The 17,416-nt window shown below is 35.8% G+C and overlaps 2 protein-coding genes across 3 annotated transcripts; both read left to right on the top strand.

Moving 5' to 3' along the window:
• The first annotated feature begins 3 nt into the window (after window positions 1-3).
• rab25b (RAB25, member RAS oncogene family b) lies at window positions 4-6,001 on the top strand. 2 transcript variants are annotated; one of them, XM_081388376.1, is made up of 5 exons: window positions 4-225; window positions 3,273-3,468; window positions 4,335-4,528; window positions 5,151-5,231; window positions 5,405-6,001. In XM_081388376.1, the coding sequence occupies exons 1-5, from the start codon at window positions 189-191 to the stop codon at window positions 5,527-5,529; spliced, it is 633 nt and encodes a 210-aa protein (XP_081244502.1). In that variant the 5' UTR covers window positions 4-188; the 3' UTR covers window positions 5,530-6,001. The 2 variants fall into 2 exon arrangements, with proteins under 2 accessions (XP_081244502.1, XP_081244501.1); XM_081388375.1 differs by lacking the exon at window positions 4-225 and adding an exon at window positions 1,616-1,727.
• Window positions 6,002-7,601: 1,600 nt separating this feature from the next.
• rab11al (RAB11a, member RAS oncogene family, like) lies at window positions 7,602-16,327 on the top strand. The gene is made up of 5 exons (XM_081389705.1): window positions 7,602-8,000; window positions 10,597-10,792; window positions 11,709-11,902; window positions 12,722-12,802; window positions 13,809-16,327. The coding sequence occupies exons 1-5, from the start codon at window positions 7,961-7,963 to the stop codon at window positions 13,946-13,948; spliced, it is 651 nt and encodes a 216-aa protein (XP_081245831.1). The 5' UTR covers window positions 7,602-7,960; the 3' UTR covers window positions 13,949-16,327.
• The last annotated feature ends 1,089 nt before the right edge of the window (window positions 16,328-17,416 follow it).

Genomic DNA, 17,416 nt, shown 5'->3' with positions numbered 1-17,416 from the left:
CAAACAAGTGAACTGGCCACCATAAACAGTGGGGTTTCATTTATATTTAGTGCTGTTTTTCTGCTCTTTTAGGTCTGCATCTGAATCACAGAGCGGGTAAACTATCATTCTTGATTCTCCTTGGGATTTTGACTCATGCAGCATTAATCTAGATTAGTGGAGATAGATCTGCTTACAAGAGTGGCAATATGGGGTCTGATGAGGCCTACAACTTTGTTTTCAAAGGTAAGATTTGACACTTCTGTATAGTTACGGTGGCAGTGCATGATAATCAGAATCTAATGTAAACTTAAACTGTCTTTCAGCTGAAGTTTAATTAGTTTCAGTATACATTCATCCCACTGTTTTTGCAGTACTTGTAGAGAATGTCACTTACTTTGCACGTCGTTATATTATACAAAAAAAAAGTTTTATAATTGGTTAGAAATACCTAAAATTGAATTTCTCCTTTAAGTAAAGCTCTGAGGGTTGGTTTACCACGAAACAAATGCTGTCCTATAGGTTGGTTGAAATCTGATTTCCATGACAACAAGGGTTTGCTTACACAAGATTACTGAGGTCTGTTACTCAATATAGGAGGGGAAATAGTTGTACCTGTTGAAGAAGAAGCCCATTGTGAAACCGTGATCTGCACAAATGACACCAAACCACAGCAACTACTTAAAATGACCTGCATTGTGTGTTGGTTTCATTTCGGGTTAAATTGAAACAGCAAGAACACGATGTACTTAAAGGAAACAATTTAAAAGAAGCAAAATCGTGTTCATTTTAAGGGCCAGCTTTAGTATGTTTATCACCTGTCCTGTTGGTTTAATCAAAAATGACATGAAAATATTACTTTCAATACACACAGATAGTTGTGCATGAGTTAACTAATACGTAGGCTACTATAATATGCTTAAACCTTGTGTATTTCTCGTTTTCTAACACTTTTTCATTTTCATGTCAATAATTGACCCATTTCCTGACATAACATGATAAATTAATGTCATAATTGTCCTACATGGGTGGAGTGTTGACTTTACTTCTGACTCATTTGAGTCACTCTTGTTTGCACCTACAATTACCAGTGTTTTCATAAAGTGAAGTGTTAGACTGGGACTGGCACACTGTTCATCCAGTGTGGGTTTGTTCTGGCAAAATAATGCAAGGATTAGATCTACTTCTGTCGCAAGTTTTAACGAACAACAAGCCTGGACGATTTCCTCATCAGGATGCCGATGTGTGATTGCATAAGATAAGACATTAAAGGCAGGGTAGGTGATTTGTTCCAGAAGCATTTTTTGTAATGCTGGATGAAAGTCTCTTCACACCCTAAGTTAAGTGGTCTAAATATATTTATATGTAAAGAAATCTCGTCTGTAGAAGATGTAGGACCATAAAATGTTCGTCCAATCATTGAATTCGGTAATTCGGTGCAATGATACGATATCTTACCTGCCTGTCAACGTAAGTATTTATATATCTCCGCACACCTGCTCGCACAGACATCACACGTCATCTAAACGTTTCATAAGTTAAACAGACGACGAAACAGCAGCCGCCTTTAACAATTCTTCCTGAACCAAAACAACAAGCTTATGCTGCGTTCACGCCATAACTACCGTAATTTGGAAGAGATGGAAACCTGTGACGTTATACTCGGAGCGGTTCGTTACTCGAATTTATGCGTTTCATTGGCAACACTATCAACGCCGAAATGAATCTGCAGCAGTCAGGTGCTACAGGTCAGTGCTTTTTAAGTTGTTTATGTTCATTATTATTGTAATGTTATGTGTTTTAGACATGAGGTAGTTTAACGCAGTCTCTCTTGACGCCTTTGTTCGCTCCCTGCCGTACACGTTCATGTGTTTGGAAGGAGGCTTGGCTTTGGAGATGCTCTGAAAGGAGAGGGTGTGATCTTATGCTTTCAAAGCTAGCTCGCTATTGCTAGCCTCTCAACAAATCGCCTACCCTACCTTTAATGTTGCACTTTAAAAGAATGATAATTACATTGAAACATGACTTACTTGGAGTAAAATGGTGGAACATTGTAAAGATAAATAACCCCTGCTTTATTTTCTCACTCTGTAAATGGCTGAAATAAATTTATGACATTAGGGAGAAGTGGTGTTATCATTTCTCACTGGATAGAGATGCATTTATGCATTTGGCAGAAGCTTTTATCCAAAGCAACTTATCAATTTGTGTGTTTTCTGGGACTTCAATCCATGACATTTCACTCTAAGATAAGTAAAAATAGGGCCCAATAAATTGTGTTAAGGAATTTTCAATTGCACATTGCATTGTTCTTTAAGGTTAAAGGAAATGTAAACTTAATGAACAATGTCCTGGCAGGAAAATACCATGCGCCAATTCCATTTGTTTTCTTTCAGTGTGTTTCTGTGTGCATTTATCTGTATTTTACAATGGCTTTCTATGGTTTCCTGGCATTTCTGTAGCTTAAACAGTAGAGTATGGCACTTGCAATGCCAAGGTCATGAGTCTGATTCCAAGACAATGCATTCATTAATAATCTTGAGTTCAATGCAAGTCACTTTGGATAAAAGTGCCTGCCAAATACATTAATATAAAATTTTTGAATGTGGCTTATCCAATCAGAATTTAAAGTCAGAATCACTCCTTATTATCAAATAATTTCCCAATTTTTTAAATTCAAAAAAAGTCCAAACAAGACAACACATATTACATTTTGGACAATTGCATCACGAGTCTGTAAATATCTGGTCCTTTAATCCGCAACTAATCATCGATTTTACACAAACAGTGTTGCTAAAGAGTGTAGAAATGCTACAGTAGCAACCAAGACTTGGTGTCATGCTATATAGTGTCCTCTTGCCATAAGGCACTCATTGAACCCACCCATGAAAAATTTGCGATTAACACCATGATTGTTTTGCAGTGTTAACTGAGTTCACCAATCAGTGTTTGTGTTTAGTGCAATGAGTGCCCTATGCCAAGAGGACACTATATAGCCATGACACCAATTCTTGGTTGGTAGCATTTATCTTTTATATATAGTAATTTATTCTTATATTTTGGTTACATTTTATGAATTAAACAACTCGTAAACATGCTTTATCACTAGAAAAAAATTCAAATTACCCGTAAAATATTAAAGTATTTTGCAGTCATTTAAGACAATTCACCTTATATAGAGCTGTTTTTGGCATAAAGGGTTCTTAAAAAGTAAATGAATAGAATCCTACTGAATCTTTTTTTCAAAGAGTGTAGACTCTGTGACTCATATGCACCTCCATGTTTTGTTGCAGTGGTTCTTATTGGAGAATCTGGTGTTGGCAAGAGCAACTTGCTGTCACGGTTCACCAAGAATGAATTTAGTCATGACAGCCGGACGACCATCGGAGTGGAGTTCAGCACAAGAACTGTGAAGCTAAATGGTCTCACCATCAAAGCTCAGATCTGGGACACTGCCGGACTGGAGCGGTACCGGGCCATCACTTCTGCGTGAGTTTTGCATGCAACATTTAAGGACTTTACAAATGGTGCTGCTAAACAAGCAAATACACCCCTAATTCACCAAAAATGGCAATTCTGACATCATTTACTCAACATCATGCCATGTTTTTCTTTCTTCTGTGGAACATAACACACTTTATTATTATTTTTTATAAAAGTTATGCTGTGGAGCTCAAATGAAAAAGAAGAAAAAAAAGAACATTTTTCATTTCACTTCATTTGATTATAATACATATATATATATATATATTTATTTATTTATGCTCTACCATTCGAATTTTTAGTTGGTAAGAATTTTTTTCTTTAAACAAGTCTCATATGTTTTTTTTTTTTTTAAATACAGTAAAAAAAAAACATTATAACAATTTAAAATAACCTTTTTTCTATTTTAATATAGAAAGCTGAATTTTCAGCATCATTACTCCAGTCTTCAGTCTTCAGTGTCGCATGATCCTTCAGAAATCATTCTGATATGATATGCTGATTTGGTGCTCAAAAAACATTTCTGATTATTATCAATGTTGAAAACAGTTGTGCTGGTTAGTATTTTTCTAGGAACCGTGATGGATTTTTTTCATGATTTTTTTAGATAAAGAAAGGAGATAGAAATATTTTGTAACATTATAAAAGTCTTATAATGAATAAAACTAGAAGAAACTTTTGAAAGGTAGTGTATTTATTTGTAACAGCATATTTCACCACTTGTTGCTATTCAATTAATTTCTCACCTGTCATTCTAAATCAAGTTCTGTCATTCTATATGACGTAATGTTTTATGACAGTGTTCTATTGATTCAGAAAAGGAAGTAAATCCAGTCACCTAACCTGATATGATCTGGCTTCCTATGCTTCAGATATTATCGAGGAGCAGTTGGAGCCCTTCTAATCTACGACATTTCAAAGCACTTGACGTATGAAAGTGCCGAGCGCTGGTTGAAGGAACTCTACGATCACGCAGATGCTCATATCGTAGTGATGCTTGTGGGCAATAAAACGGACCTGGCAGCAGTACGGTCGGTTCCAACAGAGGACGCAAAGGACTTTGCAGGTCATTTTTGAAGACTGCTTTATTTTTATATATATTTATAGTATAATACAATTTTATACATACTGTATATATGAATTGACACCTCTGAGTCCAGACCTTAAATTCATTGCAAGTCTTTGAGATGTGCTGGAGGAGATTTTACAATGCACCTCTTGGTGGAAATAAATATTGTGATGTTATTTCCATTAAGAGGTGCATCAGTTTTTAGTCAAGATCTTGTATTGACAATGCAAGAGCAACATCCCAAAGACTGTCAATGAATTTAAGCTCTGGACTCAGAGGAGCCGATTCATGAGTGAAACTGATTCTTCATGCTCCTGTCAACCATTCTTTCACAATTTGAGCCTGATGAATCATGACATTGTCATCCTGGAATATTGCCATGATGTGTCTTCCTACATGGTTGTTTAAGAAATGAAAAGCTACACACTCCATCAATTAGAGCCAAACATAATAATCACTGAAATGATGATCCAATCATAGACTCTAAGCATTTGCCTATTTAAATCCAAACAGCGACCTTTTTTTCTTTTTGACTGGGCAGTGTATATATGTATTCCAGCAACCACAAGTTGATTTTTATTAATATATTATCATAATTTTTTTCTCTCTCTCATTTTAGAAAAGAATGGTCTTCTGTTTATGGAAACCTCAGCTTTGGAGTCAGTAAATGTTGAGGCAGCATTCAACACTGTGCTTGCAGGTATATCTACTGTGTATTCTGAACACATCAGACCGTATTTACATGTACTTTACATGTGTTCCTTGTCCTCTGGATTTATCCTCTGCAGCCAGGCTTGAAATAGGCCTGGTGTACACAAGCACTTGGCTTCATTATCATTATCATAATCATGTTGTCATTACTGTTTTTCTCAGAAATCCATAAAAAGGTGAGTAGCAAAGAAGTGACCCGAGGCTCTATCAATGCCGTGACGTTGTCCCAACCTAATGCTCCAGCAGACGACACACAGGAGAAGAAGGCCTGCTGCAAGAACATGTGAAAGAACCACATTCTGGATGTTCAGAAGGACTTCACAAAGGATCCTATGGAGTTGTGAATCCTGCTTGTATACTGCAGTAGAGCTATTATTAAGAAAGAACCTGTATGGTAAAAAGCAAAAGGAAATCCATTTCATTGACTGACATAGCCATATTTGTATTCCTAAATATTAGGCATTTTAATATTTGTCAAGTTTTACAAGGATTCATGTAAATTTTACATCATATTAAAATGTTTTAATAAAAAAATATTAGTATAGGATATTTTTTTGTATTATTTTAGAAATATAAAGCCAATTTTTTTTATTTTTTTTTACTTGCATTAAGCAGACGCTTTTATCCAAAGTGACTTACAAATGAGGAATACAACAAGCAGTTCATCTTACACGACTTGTTGATATCAATACATGCTGGAGAAATAACTTTAAAGAACATATTTTTCCATTTCAGATTAGTTTTTAATTTGATTAATTTAACGCCTAATTTTAAAAAACAAAACTTATTTTCATTATTTAAGACTAAATGTCACTAAATCAATATTTTGTGCTATTAAAAAATATATTAAATGTGTGTATATAAGCAAAGTGCTGATTTTATCTTCATTATTTGTAATGAATGCTCGACATTTTGGGATGTTATATTGTCATTAACATTATGATAATATGATCACTGATGCTGGAGGTGTTATCGATTGCTGTTGTTGAAGCTAAAAAGAAAATATATCCAGTATGTAATTTTCCAATAATAATTAAAGCAGGGCTATGAAAAAAAAAGAAGTCTGAATTGTTTTTCTACAATGAATTTCAAGTGCAGTTTTATATATATATATACATATATACTGTATGTATGTGTATATATATATATATATATATAATATAGGGATGCCCCCTCCCCCCACCTTAATTTTTTTCTCCTGATTATAGATAAGATCTCAGATGTCAACATTTGTGAGATTAAGTCAAGTGAAAGAGTTTTGAGATTAATTTATCTAATTTTGTGTCTTTGGAAAATAGTGATCTATGACACTGTATTATGAATTGCCCCAGAAGGTCCCAAGTGGCATGTTGTGACTAGTGTTTTTATTTATAAATGTAATAATTATTGCAATTAATGGGGTTATTATTCGGTATTCCATGAATTATATGTACATTTCAGTCATCTTCGCTTTCATTAAAACATATAGGTTAGTTGAGTGAAATCATTCAGTTGTCATTCAGTGTTGCTATTATGACATCTTAATTTACAATATGGGAAATTAAATGTGTAAATATTCATATGCCTAGCTATAAGTCACAGAATCATTTTATCTTTCAAATGAATCTCTTTTACTTGGATTATGATTTGTCTGTCATTGGTTGTTCAATTATTCAATTAAATTGTCAAAATAAATTTTTAAATAGAAGTTTATTTAGTATTTTACATTAATGACACTTTAAAATATATAAATATTAATAAGAATTGTATCAAAAGTAATTTATACCTTCTATAAAGGTTTAGCCGGGGGTAGCCTACCGCGGGTAAGATAGGGCCTCTTTGAATAATTTTACATTTTGTTCTATAACAACTAAATTAGCAAATGTTTCTATTTATTTCCTATACTAACACCTGCATCATGCACAAGCTAAACAATTTCATAAATGAATCGGAAATGAAAGGGCATTCTCTGTTCAGTCACTGAATGGCGCAGCCCTGCCTCCTCATTGCCTCCTACGTGGCATTTTCAGGCCCAATCATCCTCTGTAAAGCATGAGTGAAGTCACGCTGTGGAATGTGGAAGAACTCATCTTACACACACCTGTAGCTCTTTCTTTTAAGCCATTTTTCTACTGTATCGACAGGCTACCTTGTGTTTTATCATACCGTATGTTTTTATTTAAAGATGTGTATTTATTGTATTTGAATTTATCATACGTTGTGTTTTCCTGACAACTATAAAAGACACACCTGTGACGTTACACACCTGTGCGGAAGCCCCGTCAAAGATTTCATTGGGTGACAGAGACACACTCGTGTGATAGAAAGCGTTTCTGGCCAATCAGATCACCCGAAAGGCGGGGCTACATCTCAGCATGATGACGTAAGTGTGTGCCTTAAGATGAGACAGCAGGGCGAAACTTGGTTGACGTAGCACAGCAACATCGTATCAAAGTGTAATTTAGACTAATCAGGGATCTGTTTTGCTTGACGATTACATTATATATAACTGTCGACAAAAGGAGATATATGATATTATTTTGTTTTTGATTCTGACTGTTTGTAACGTATGAAGTGCGCGCGTAATGAAGTGCTCGTGATCAGCTGATGCGTCTCATAAACAAAGTTTTTTTGGCCTTGTAATTAATATAAGAGCACATTGTGGTTCTCCAGAAGAGCATAACGTCTTAATATTTGAAAACACGGAGTTCTTATTAAGCCGGTAAGAAGATTAAAGTCATGACGGGTAGAGAGGACGAGTATGACTATCTCTTTAAAGGTGAGTAGGCTCCCACGTTACTACTCTTCCAGAACAGCTGACTTTCAGATGAGCTCCAGCCTCCTGCATGTCTTTTTCATATGCTGCATGTCTCTATTTTGTTATAGGAAGTCTGCTTTTTTCTGTTCTAAAACCCAGTTTAGCATATTCAACATGTGGTTTGCAACTTTGTCAACTGTTTCAAGCTGGTCCAAGTAGGTCAATGGCTGGTAGACCACCTTGGACTAGCAAAAAAACACCTGGTCATACCAGCTTAAGGTATGTCTGGTTTGTACGACATGGTGGCAGGTCAACCAGCTAATGTTCATCTTACAGCAGGGAGAAGCAAGTTACCCGTTTGACTACCATGTTAATATGGATTTTCATGGCAAATACTTAAAAAGGCATACACATATTTCGTTTTTTGCTTGATTATATATTACACCACATGATGAGCTTCTCTTAATGTGTAATGATTCAATATAGATCAAACATTTAATTTTATGACATGGAAACGGACAATTTGAATATTTAATGCATTTGCCATATGAAAAAGGAAAAAAATATTTTGTCTTTTGTGTGTAAAACTGATTTTGAGGTTTCATTCAATAGTGTGAGCAGTATACGCACAGTTAAACTGGTAAGACCTGTATAAATCAGGTCTTTCTCAGGATGGGTTTGCATTCAGGAGGTTTTTAAAACTCATGTTATCTCACCCATTTGATTCCTAATACAGGGAAAACTATCTGGAAGATTAGGCCATCCATTTGTCTTGTTTAAGAATTTTTCCATACAGTAATTGAATAATCCAAATAGTAATGATATTGACCTTTAACTTCTGTGGTGATTATGTCCTTGGATTCGACACTTCCATTAATCATAGTTCTGCCCTCGACCTCCATGTGTGTTTAAGATGTCCGTGCACCTTTGGCTGTTTGATCATGAATCAACCAGTGCTGTTCAATCGCCGCTCTGCTCTTTAAACATGCTCTTCCACTAGTTTCAAAACAAGCAAAGTCTTTGTCAAAGTGCATTCCTGTGTGTTTAACTCAGACCATTATCATTAGAGCAAATATAGCTGAGACGTGGATTTTATTCTTTCATGTCAATAAGTTGACAGCATTAGCCAAGATTGGTTTAGATTTAGGTAAAATGAAAATTGTCATTAATCACCTTCATGTCATATTCTGGTCTTGTGATGTTATACAATAACTTTGTGTGACAAACAGACTGAAATGCAAGTTGTTATTCACTGAGAGGCCTTGCATACGCTGAAGCTTTGAAATCTTATTGACTTCCACGTTCAGATGGAAAAAAATTGAAATTCTTGAATGCAAAAACGATTGGTTCTCACAAGGCCAAACTGAACGTCACATGATAGTTTAAATATACATATTTGAGAATAAGATTTATTATTAGAGTGTGTGCGTGTCATTTTTCATTTATGTTGCCAGTCTCTTTATATGAAAAATAAGATTGACCCCTGGTTTCACAGACAAGGCTTAAACTAGTCTCGGGCTAAAATGCATGTTTGAGTTGTTTTACCTGAAAGCATCTTGCACTGACATATTTTAAAATATGTCAGTGCCATTGTTTTGTCTCAAGATGCACACCAGTAATGTTTCTTTTCTAAGGTAAGTTTATAAAAGCTACTTAAATGTCCTAATTGAACTGAGGCTTAATCTAAGCCCTGTCTGTGAAACTGGGCCTATGATTAACTTTTTGTGTTCTACTGACAAGTTTGGAAGGACATGAGGGTTGGTAAATACATTTAAGTTCTGAAACCTCAGGCACAAATTATAAATTAATGTTCAAAAGTTTGGGGTCCGGACAATTTTTAAATGTTTTTGAAAGAAGTCTCTTATGCTCTCCAAGGCTGCACAAAATAATAACAAAATTGTCAAATATGATTACAATTTAAAATAACTCTTTTCTATTTGAATATATTTGAAACCGTAATTTATTCCTGTGATGTCAAGCTGAATTTTCAGCATCATTACTCCAGTGTCACATGATCCTTCAGAAATCATTCTAATAATACACTGATTTGCTGCTCAAGAAACATATATTATCATTATTAATGTTGAAAACAGTCGTGCTGCTTCATAAGTTTTGTGGAAACGGTAACATTTTTTTCCAGGATTCACTGATGAATAGAAAGTTCAAAAGAAAAGCATTTATTCTATGTAATGCAACAGTGTTAAATAAAAGTATTAGTTTCTTTTAAAAACTCTTACTGGCCCCAAACTACCTGAACAGTAGTGTAACTGTAAATATAATTTCTCAATAATATCTGCCTCTATCTGCGGAGGAGAGACGTTCCCAGTATTTCACAAGTCTGCCTGTGTGGGTGAAGAAGGGAGTTGCTCATTGGTCTTGCCCTTTTCACTCATTGTTAAAAGCTTTGTGGAAACACACCCTCTGTGTGAAATATTCGACTCTAATTGCTATTGTGCGGTGGAGTCATGGCGGTTTTAGCCCGCGCACAAATGGAGTCAGCTTGAAAGAGCTCTCATAGAGTCATGTGTGTCTCCTGGGTCAATAGCACACATATATATAAAAGCACCATGAAGTTGAGCCAGTTGATCTAATGCACCGGTGTCCTTGTCATCCGCAGTGGTTCTGATTGGCGACTCTGGTGTGGGCAAGAGTAACCTGCTCTCTCGCTTCACCCGCAATGAGTTCAACCTGGAGAGCAAGAGCACCATCGGGGTGGAGTTTGCCACACGCAGTATCCATGTGGAGGGCAAGACCGTCAAAGCCCAGATCTGGGACACGGCTGGACAGGAGAGATACAGGGCCATCACATCAGCGTAAGTGTCTTCATAAAATCAATCAAGACCAGCTAATTTATGTCCTTTTTTGTACACACACACACACACACACACACACACACACACACACACACACACACACACACACACACGTATATATATAATATATATATATTAACAAACATGTAACATGTCCCTATTACCTGAGAAATCACACCTAATAAAAATCTGTGGGAATGAGTGTGCTGAACTTTAAAAATTGTATATAACATTTGAAAAGTATACACAAATAGAGACAAAAAGCATAATTTAAAGGCATTGTTATTACAAGTCTTTATGATTTTTACCCATTTTTGTGGCACTTTCATCATCTATAAAGATACAATGTTATGTCCTATTTGGCATCCTTGATTTCAAATTCTTGAATCATTTTAATTAACTCTGATTTTAAACAAAAGAGTTCAGTTTGTAGGCATTTCAGTTAAAAAGAAAAGCTATAAATATATACATGACTTTTCAGGGCCTGCCATGTCCATCTTATTTTTCAGAATAGAAGCTATTTTCTGTGTATGTGCAAGTGCAGTAAACGGTAAAACCATTTAAAATGATATGATAACAATTACCACCTTGCAAAATAGGAACAGCATAGCAGAATGTTTTTGCACAGCTAACATAACTATAAGCGACTCACGCCAGAAGCCTTGCACATTCAAGTAAAAAATGACCTACTCTTATGTTTTTATCGTATAGTAAATAATGGGATGCCATAGACTCCCAAGTACTAATGGGCAGTTGAATGAGCTCGTGCTTGATGTACATTCAGATAAGATGAAGACTCTAATTACAGTAATAATCACATGAACATACTTCTTGGTAACCACACTATTGTTGAGCACTTTAGGTTGTGGAATAAATTGTGTATATTTTAAAACCTTTTAAATGTGTGTATTCAAAGGTATTACAGAGGTGCCGTAGGAGCCCTGCTGGTGTATGACATCGCCAAGCATCTGACCTATGAAAACGCTGAGCGCTGGCTGAAGGAGCTGCAGGATCATGCTGACAGCAATATTGTCATCATGTTAGTAGGGAACAAAAGCGACTTGCGCCATCTGAGGGCTGTTCCTATGGATGAAGCCAAGGCGTTTGCAGGTTAGTGCTGGGGAAGATAGTTTAAACTGTAATTCTCATGCTACTCATTATTAAGAGTTTCAGTTGAGTCATTTTCTGGCAAAACAAATGTATAATTGATTACGTTACACCTAAATACAGTTAGAATAAAACTACACCCAAGATGCATAGTAATGAATGGTTGCCTTCAGTTAAACATTTCAATGTATAAAAGACCTGATATGTCACATAGGGACAGAGACTTGTACACTACTGTTCAATAGGTTGGGGTCAGTAAGAGTTTTTGACCGTAACGACAAAAGTGTGACAGTAAATACACAAGATTATTTTCAAATAAATTCTAGCTGTTCTTTTAAAATTTCTATCCTGTAAAAAAATCAGTTTCCACAAAAATATGAAGCCGCACAACAAAGAAGAAATGTTTCTTGAGCAAAACGGTATATTAGAATGATTTCTGAAGGATCATGTGACACTGAAGACACCGGTGTTGTTATATTTACTTCATATATTTTCAAATGCTAATTGATTTGAACCCATGACATTGGTTTTGCTAGTGCCATGCTCTTAACCTATTAACATTTCTCAGTTATCTCAAGTACTGAATGTTAGTAATAATTGTTATATAGTAATAATATGTTGCATGCTACTTGTTTATCTCAGAATTAGGGTTTGCTAGTGGTATATGTTCTGTCTGGATATTTATACCATTTTTCTTTGATAATGTATTTGAGAAGCAAGATATAAGGTAAACAAAAAAAAAAGATATGTATTTGTGTGTGTTTAGGAGATGTGAAGTGCTCTGTTGAAGTGTGTGTGTGTGTGTGTGTGTGTGTTTTACAGAGAAGCATGGACTTTCTTTCCTGGAGACCTCAGCGCTGGACTCTTCTAATGTTGAACTTGCCTTTCAGACCATTCTTACAGGTCAGTCCTGAGCAAATCATCTAAAAGCGTGAATCTCATTAAAGCTGTCACAGAACATTCTCGTTACTGTAATGAGAAAAGTAGTACTTAAATAGAAGCAGTTTATGCATATTTTTTTTTGTGCTGCCTTTTAATTTATGAATAATGAGCATTAAAAACACTCAGAAGTGAAACATTTAGATGCTTTGCCATTATGAGAATTTGGGGGGCATTTTCAAATGACATTTATTATTATTATTATTAATATTATTATTATTATTATTTTAGGGTGAAATGTGACCTAGATATATTGTTATTACTATGTTAAAAAATCTAATTCTCATTGTTGTAGTACAGAAATGAAAATCATCCAGTAAAGCTTTCATTTAAAAATAATAAAGCATAATAAATAAAATTGGCTACTTTAAAAATGTAATTTATGTTTAGAAAAATATAATTATTTTGTCACATTACATTAATGAGAATTTGGGGTTGAGGAAATCTGCTTAGTTAAACATTTGTGCTTGGTCATGAAATGTATTAAAAAAAAATTTGTAAAACAAAATTGTATTAAAAAAACCAGGAAACATTTTTCTTTAAATAAAAAAAGTGTGAAAAGGTGACATTTGCCAGTTTTTGTAAGATTCAATCAGATGTAGTGTGCGATCCAAAACCAGAGTGCTTGTCTGTTATTAATGACCGCCTCTAGATGGCAGCAAACTCCAAGCCACAGAAATACTCAGCTATCACTGTGAATGAGTGAAACTGTGTTTTGAGTTTTAAAGTTTGACCTCACAGAAATACTGGTTTGCTTTTGTGCAGTTTTTCTTTTGTTTATTTTTATTTATTTATTTTTGGCCTGGGAAGTACCTCTATTCAACCACACAGTGTTTCACAGTTAAATTGTTCATTTCTATGTGTCACAATGAACCGCAGCTGAATTTGTTCCACTGTCAATAACATACTTTGTTAGATCACTTTTAACAGGTAACTCTCCGTAACGGCGTTACGACTCTCTCTCACACAGAAATCTACCGTATCGTGTCCCAGAGGCAGATGTCGGGGCGTGGTGAAGACAGCTTCTCCCCCAGCTCCAAAGTGGTTCCCATTACTGTACAGCCTACACAGAATTCTGGCAAGCAGGGCGCCTGCTGTCAGAATAACTGAGCTGCTACAGCGCCGCCATGGGATCCGGGGAAAATCGGCAACTTTTGTTGGGCTGGGCTGCGAGGTTGACCGTGACCGTCCGACTGCGTTGTATTCCCTGCGCGTGGTGTGGTTAATGTATGTAACGGACTTACTTGGTTATGCCCAGAATCAGTGAGTAATAATCTTCAAAATTGGACAATAAGAGATGTTGAAATTCAATGGATCAAGCATTTTCTCAGAACTAAGAGGCCATGCTTCTTGTTTCAGACTAATTAGGAATGAGCAGGTAGCTGGGGCGCTCAGACGTGGCTGCTCATCTTTTTTTTCCCGCTCTTTTTGTCACTTACAAACAATAGGGATTCACTAGTGAAATTATATATTTTTTCCTTTAGTGTGCCACCGCAGATGTAGTCTGACAACTTTTTCATGCATCAAATTCACACCAGTCATCATAGCGCCTGTTCGGTCAATTCTTACACGGGCGCCGCTGTAACGGCTCTTTTGTATTTATTGAATGCAAATATGATCTTGTTTTACTGTGGTATTTTTGCTTTCTTTTGTCATGCTTCTGTGAATGTATTTTTTTTTCTATCACTAGATTATTGATCAGAATTTCTCAAGGGTTTCTCCTTCTAGTCATGGCACTCATTTGTACAAGTGCTGGGAGTGTTTTCTGTGGATCAGAGTACTTAGGTTAAGCTAATAGACAGATGTACGTGCTGTGGTGTTTGAGGATAAGAGTGTCGTCTATTCAGATTCAGGGTTGGGAATTGTTATCTGGTTTTTAAAAAACAAAACTTACCAAATTATATGTCTGTTATCAATTTTTTTATGTATGCATTCTGTTGCATCTCCTTAATAAAATATGCATAAAATATACAATATACGCATCAGAGCTGCATTAAACTTGTCCTATGGCATTGCGATCATTATGCATCTTATTTCTTGTCAGCTGTGCATTCAAATCAGCAGTAAACTTTGATTTTTGTTTCCCGCTTTAAAAAAAGTTTGGAAACTCACTTTTTGTGGTATATTTCTAATGTGAAGCCCCCGCCAAAAAAATATAAGATATTATAATAAATTGTATTACTGTTCTGATGAAATTTTCATAATTTCACAACAGATTTGTTATGAGGGTAAAGAATGTAATATAAATTTTCCAAACATTTAAAAAAAGAACCAGAATCATAAGGAAGAGTTCATCTATAAATTAAAAATGTTCTCAAATTATGATAAGATTTTTGATTTTGTGTGAACCACTCCTTTAAATGCCTACGATTCCCATCCCTACTCAAAGTACAGATGCGGGTCAGACGCTTTATATCTTTTTGTTGTACTTTCTGTGGCTCAGTGCACACTTGCATGATTATTTTTGCTTTAAGCTGGCTTCTGGGTGTTGTCTTTGACTAATAGTCTCTTTTTTTTTTCTGCTTGGAAAACGAGTGGCAGGTGGGATTCGGTTCTCTGAGAGGAGCTTCTATCACTGGGTACATTGACCATATTATATTGCAAGGCAGAGGAACTGATGGCTTGTGATGTATTGCTGAGTTTTTCTTACTGGAAGCGAATTCCTCTCTGGCCACCCTTGTTATCTGCTACATGTAACCCGAAGAGCAGCAGGTCTCTTGAGATCTCACTCACTGTCCCAGCTTTTCTGTCTTCTACGCTTTTGGTGTGGTTTTATCTTTGCGTACGTTTGCTGTGGCGTTTATATTCTCCTCGCCTCAGGATGGGCCTGTCGGGGTCGTGCTTTTGGCTTTTTTTATAGTAGTGTTGTAATTTGTTCAAATACCCGACACAAGGTGCTTCCTTAAATGCCTTGCCTGAAAGATTAATGCTAATGCCATCAATCTGTTATGCTGAATATCAGCCGTTTAGCCGGAGACGTTGATAATTACTGCTTTGGGAAGATTTTGTCATCGTGCCTGTTCTTTTCCCAGTGGGACTCCCGAACAAAGGCTCTGAATACGGCAAATACATTTATACATTTTCAATGAACATGGATGTTTATCAGCTGTTGGTCTTTTTTTTTTTTTTACTTGGGTTTACATAGACACTCGGAAGCTTGTGTGTGTTTTTTTTTTCAGGGTTCCCACATCTTCTAACCAGTGACTTCCATATGACCTTTCCAGTCGTTCTTGAATACTGGATAAGTGAAATCATGGTATAGAGAGATTGCACTCCCAACAAGCAATTTCTAGTTGATGAAATATTTATGAGCTTTTTTGAAATGTTATTAATTTCCATGACTTTTCCAGGCAATTTTAAAATTCCCTGATACTTCCATATATTTCCATGAATGTGGGAACCCACGAACACTTCTGTTTTTGAAATATTTGGTGATTCTTCTGTATACGTTAATGACATTTATGAATAAAATCAGTTTTGTTTCAAATCATCAGGTGTGAGACCAACAGAATTCAGGGTAGCAGTGACCGATTATTCAGTTTGTTTTATTAGAAACATTTACAATACAATTTCTTGAAAGTAACCAAAGAATCAAAACTAGTATGGCATAGATACATTGATCAAATATCAAAAATGAAGGTCACAAAGAACATGTTCTAAGGAAAAAACCTGCAGTTTGCGTGCCCCGTGTAGACACGATACTGAATTATGAAATTAAAACGACTCGTGGAGTGTCGGCTAGCCTCGTCTATGATATGGCAAACCCCTCGTTTATCAACAATAAATTGAACACTAGTACCAGGAGATGCTTGACCAAACTAATGCACTAATACCACTATGAGAGCTGTATGAAACACTTCTACTGTGCTGGAAGCTACCAAATACAGACTGTCGGACTGGAGTAACTCATCCCAAGCGAGGTCACATCAATGACCATCCTAACCCCCCCGCCCCCCATGTTCCTGTCTGACTGAAATTGAAACCACTACACAACTATCATTGCCACCACAGAGCCAAAACAAAGTCGAGATGCGCGTTCACCATGAAGTAAGTATTGAGAGACTATGCTTCTCCGTGTAATCTTGTAAACAATAGTTCACCGCTTTGACGTGTGTGAGACACTCTCGGTAATAATGAACTGCAATCATCAGCCCTTGAGTGTAGTTTGTACATAAGCCTCATTTGTATGTGACAAAACAGGTTGCCAGTTAAGAGATGATACAAGTTACATGCAAATAACGGTATTACTGTGAGTGTGCTCGAAACTGCATTCCGTTCACATATCTGGAAACAAACATGATAACGGAATGTCTGATTTGCTGAAAAAAAGTGTGATTTAGTTTTTTTTTTTGTCTTTTTTAAAAAGTTTTGTCATGCATATTTTTTAAACGATTGGAAATCGGAACGTCATTACATGTAGTTGAATTTTGCTTGTATTACTATGCACAATCATTTTTCTGTTTCACCCTGTTATACTTCAGCCTGTTATCGCTTCATAACAATTGCATTTAAAAACAAAGCAATTTAATAAAAAAAAGGAAGGGACCCTTTATTCACTCAGCTATGAGGTGTTCAAGG

This window comes from Scardinius erythrophthalmus (genome assembly GCF_964197995.2).
Source record: "Scardinius erythrophthalmus genome assembly, chromosome: 16".
NCBI classification, from domain to species: domain Eukaryota; kingdom Metazoa; phylum Chordata; class Actinopteri; order Cypriniformes; family Leuciscidae; genus Scardinius; species Scardinius erythrophthalmus.
This window is presented reverse-complemented; position numbering and strand designations above follow the sequence as displayed.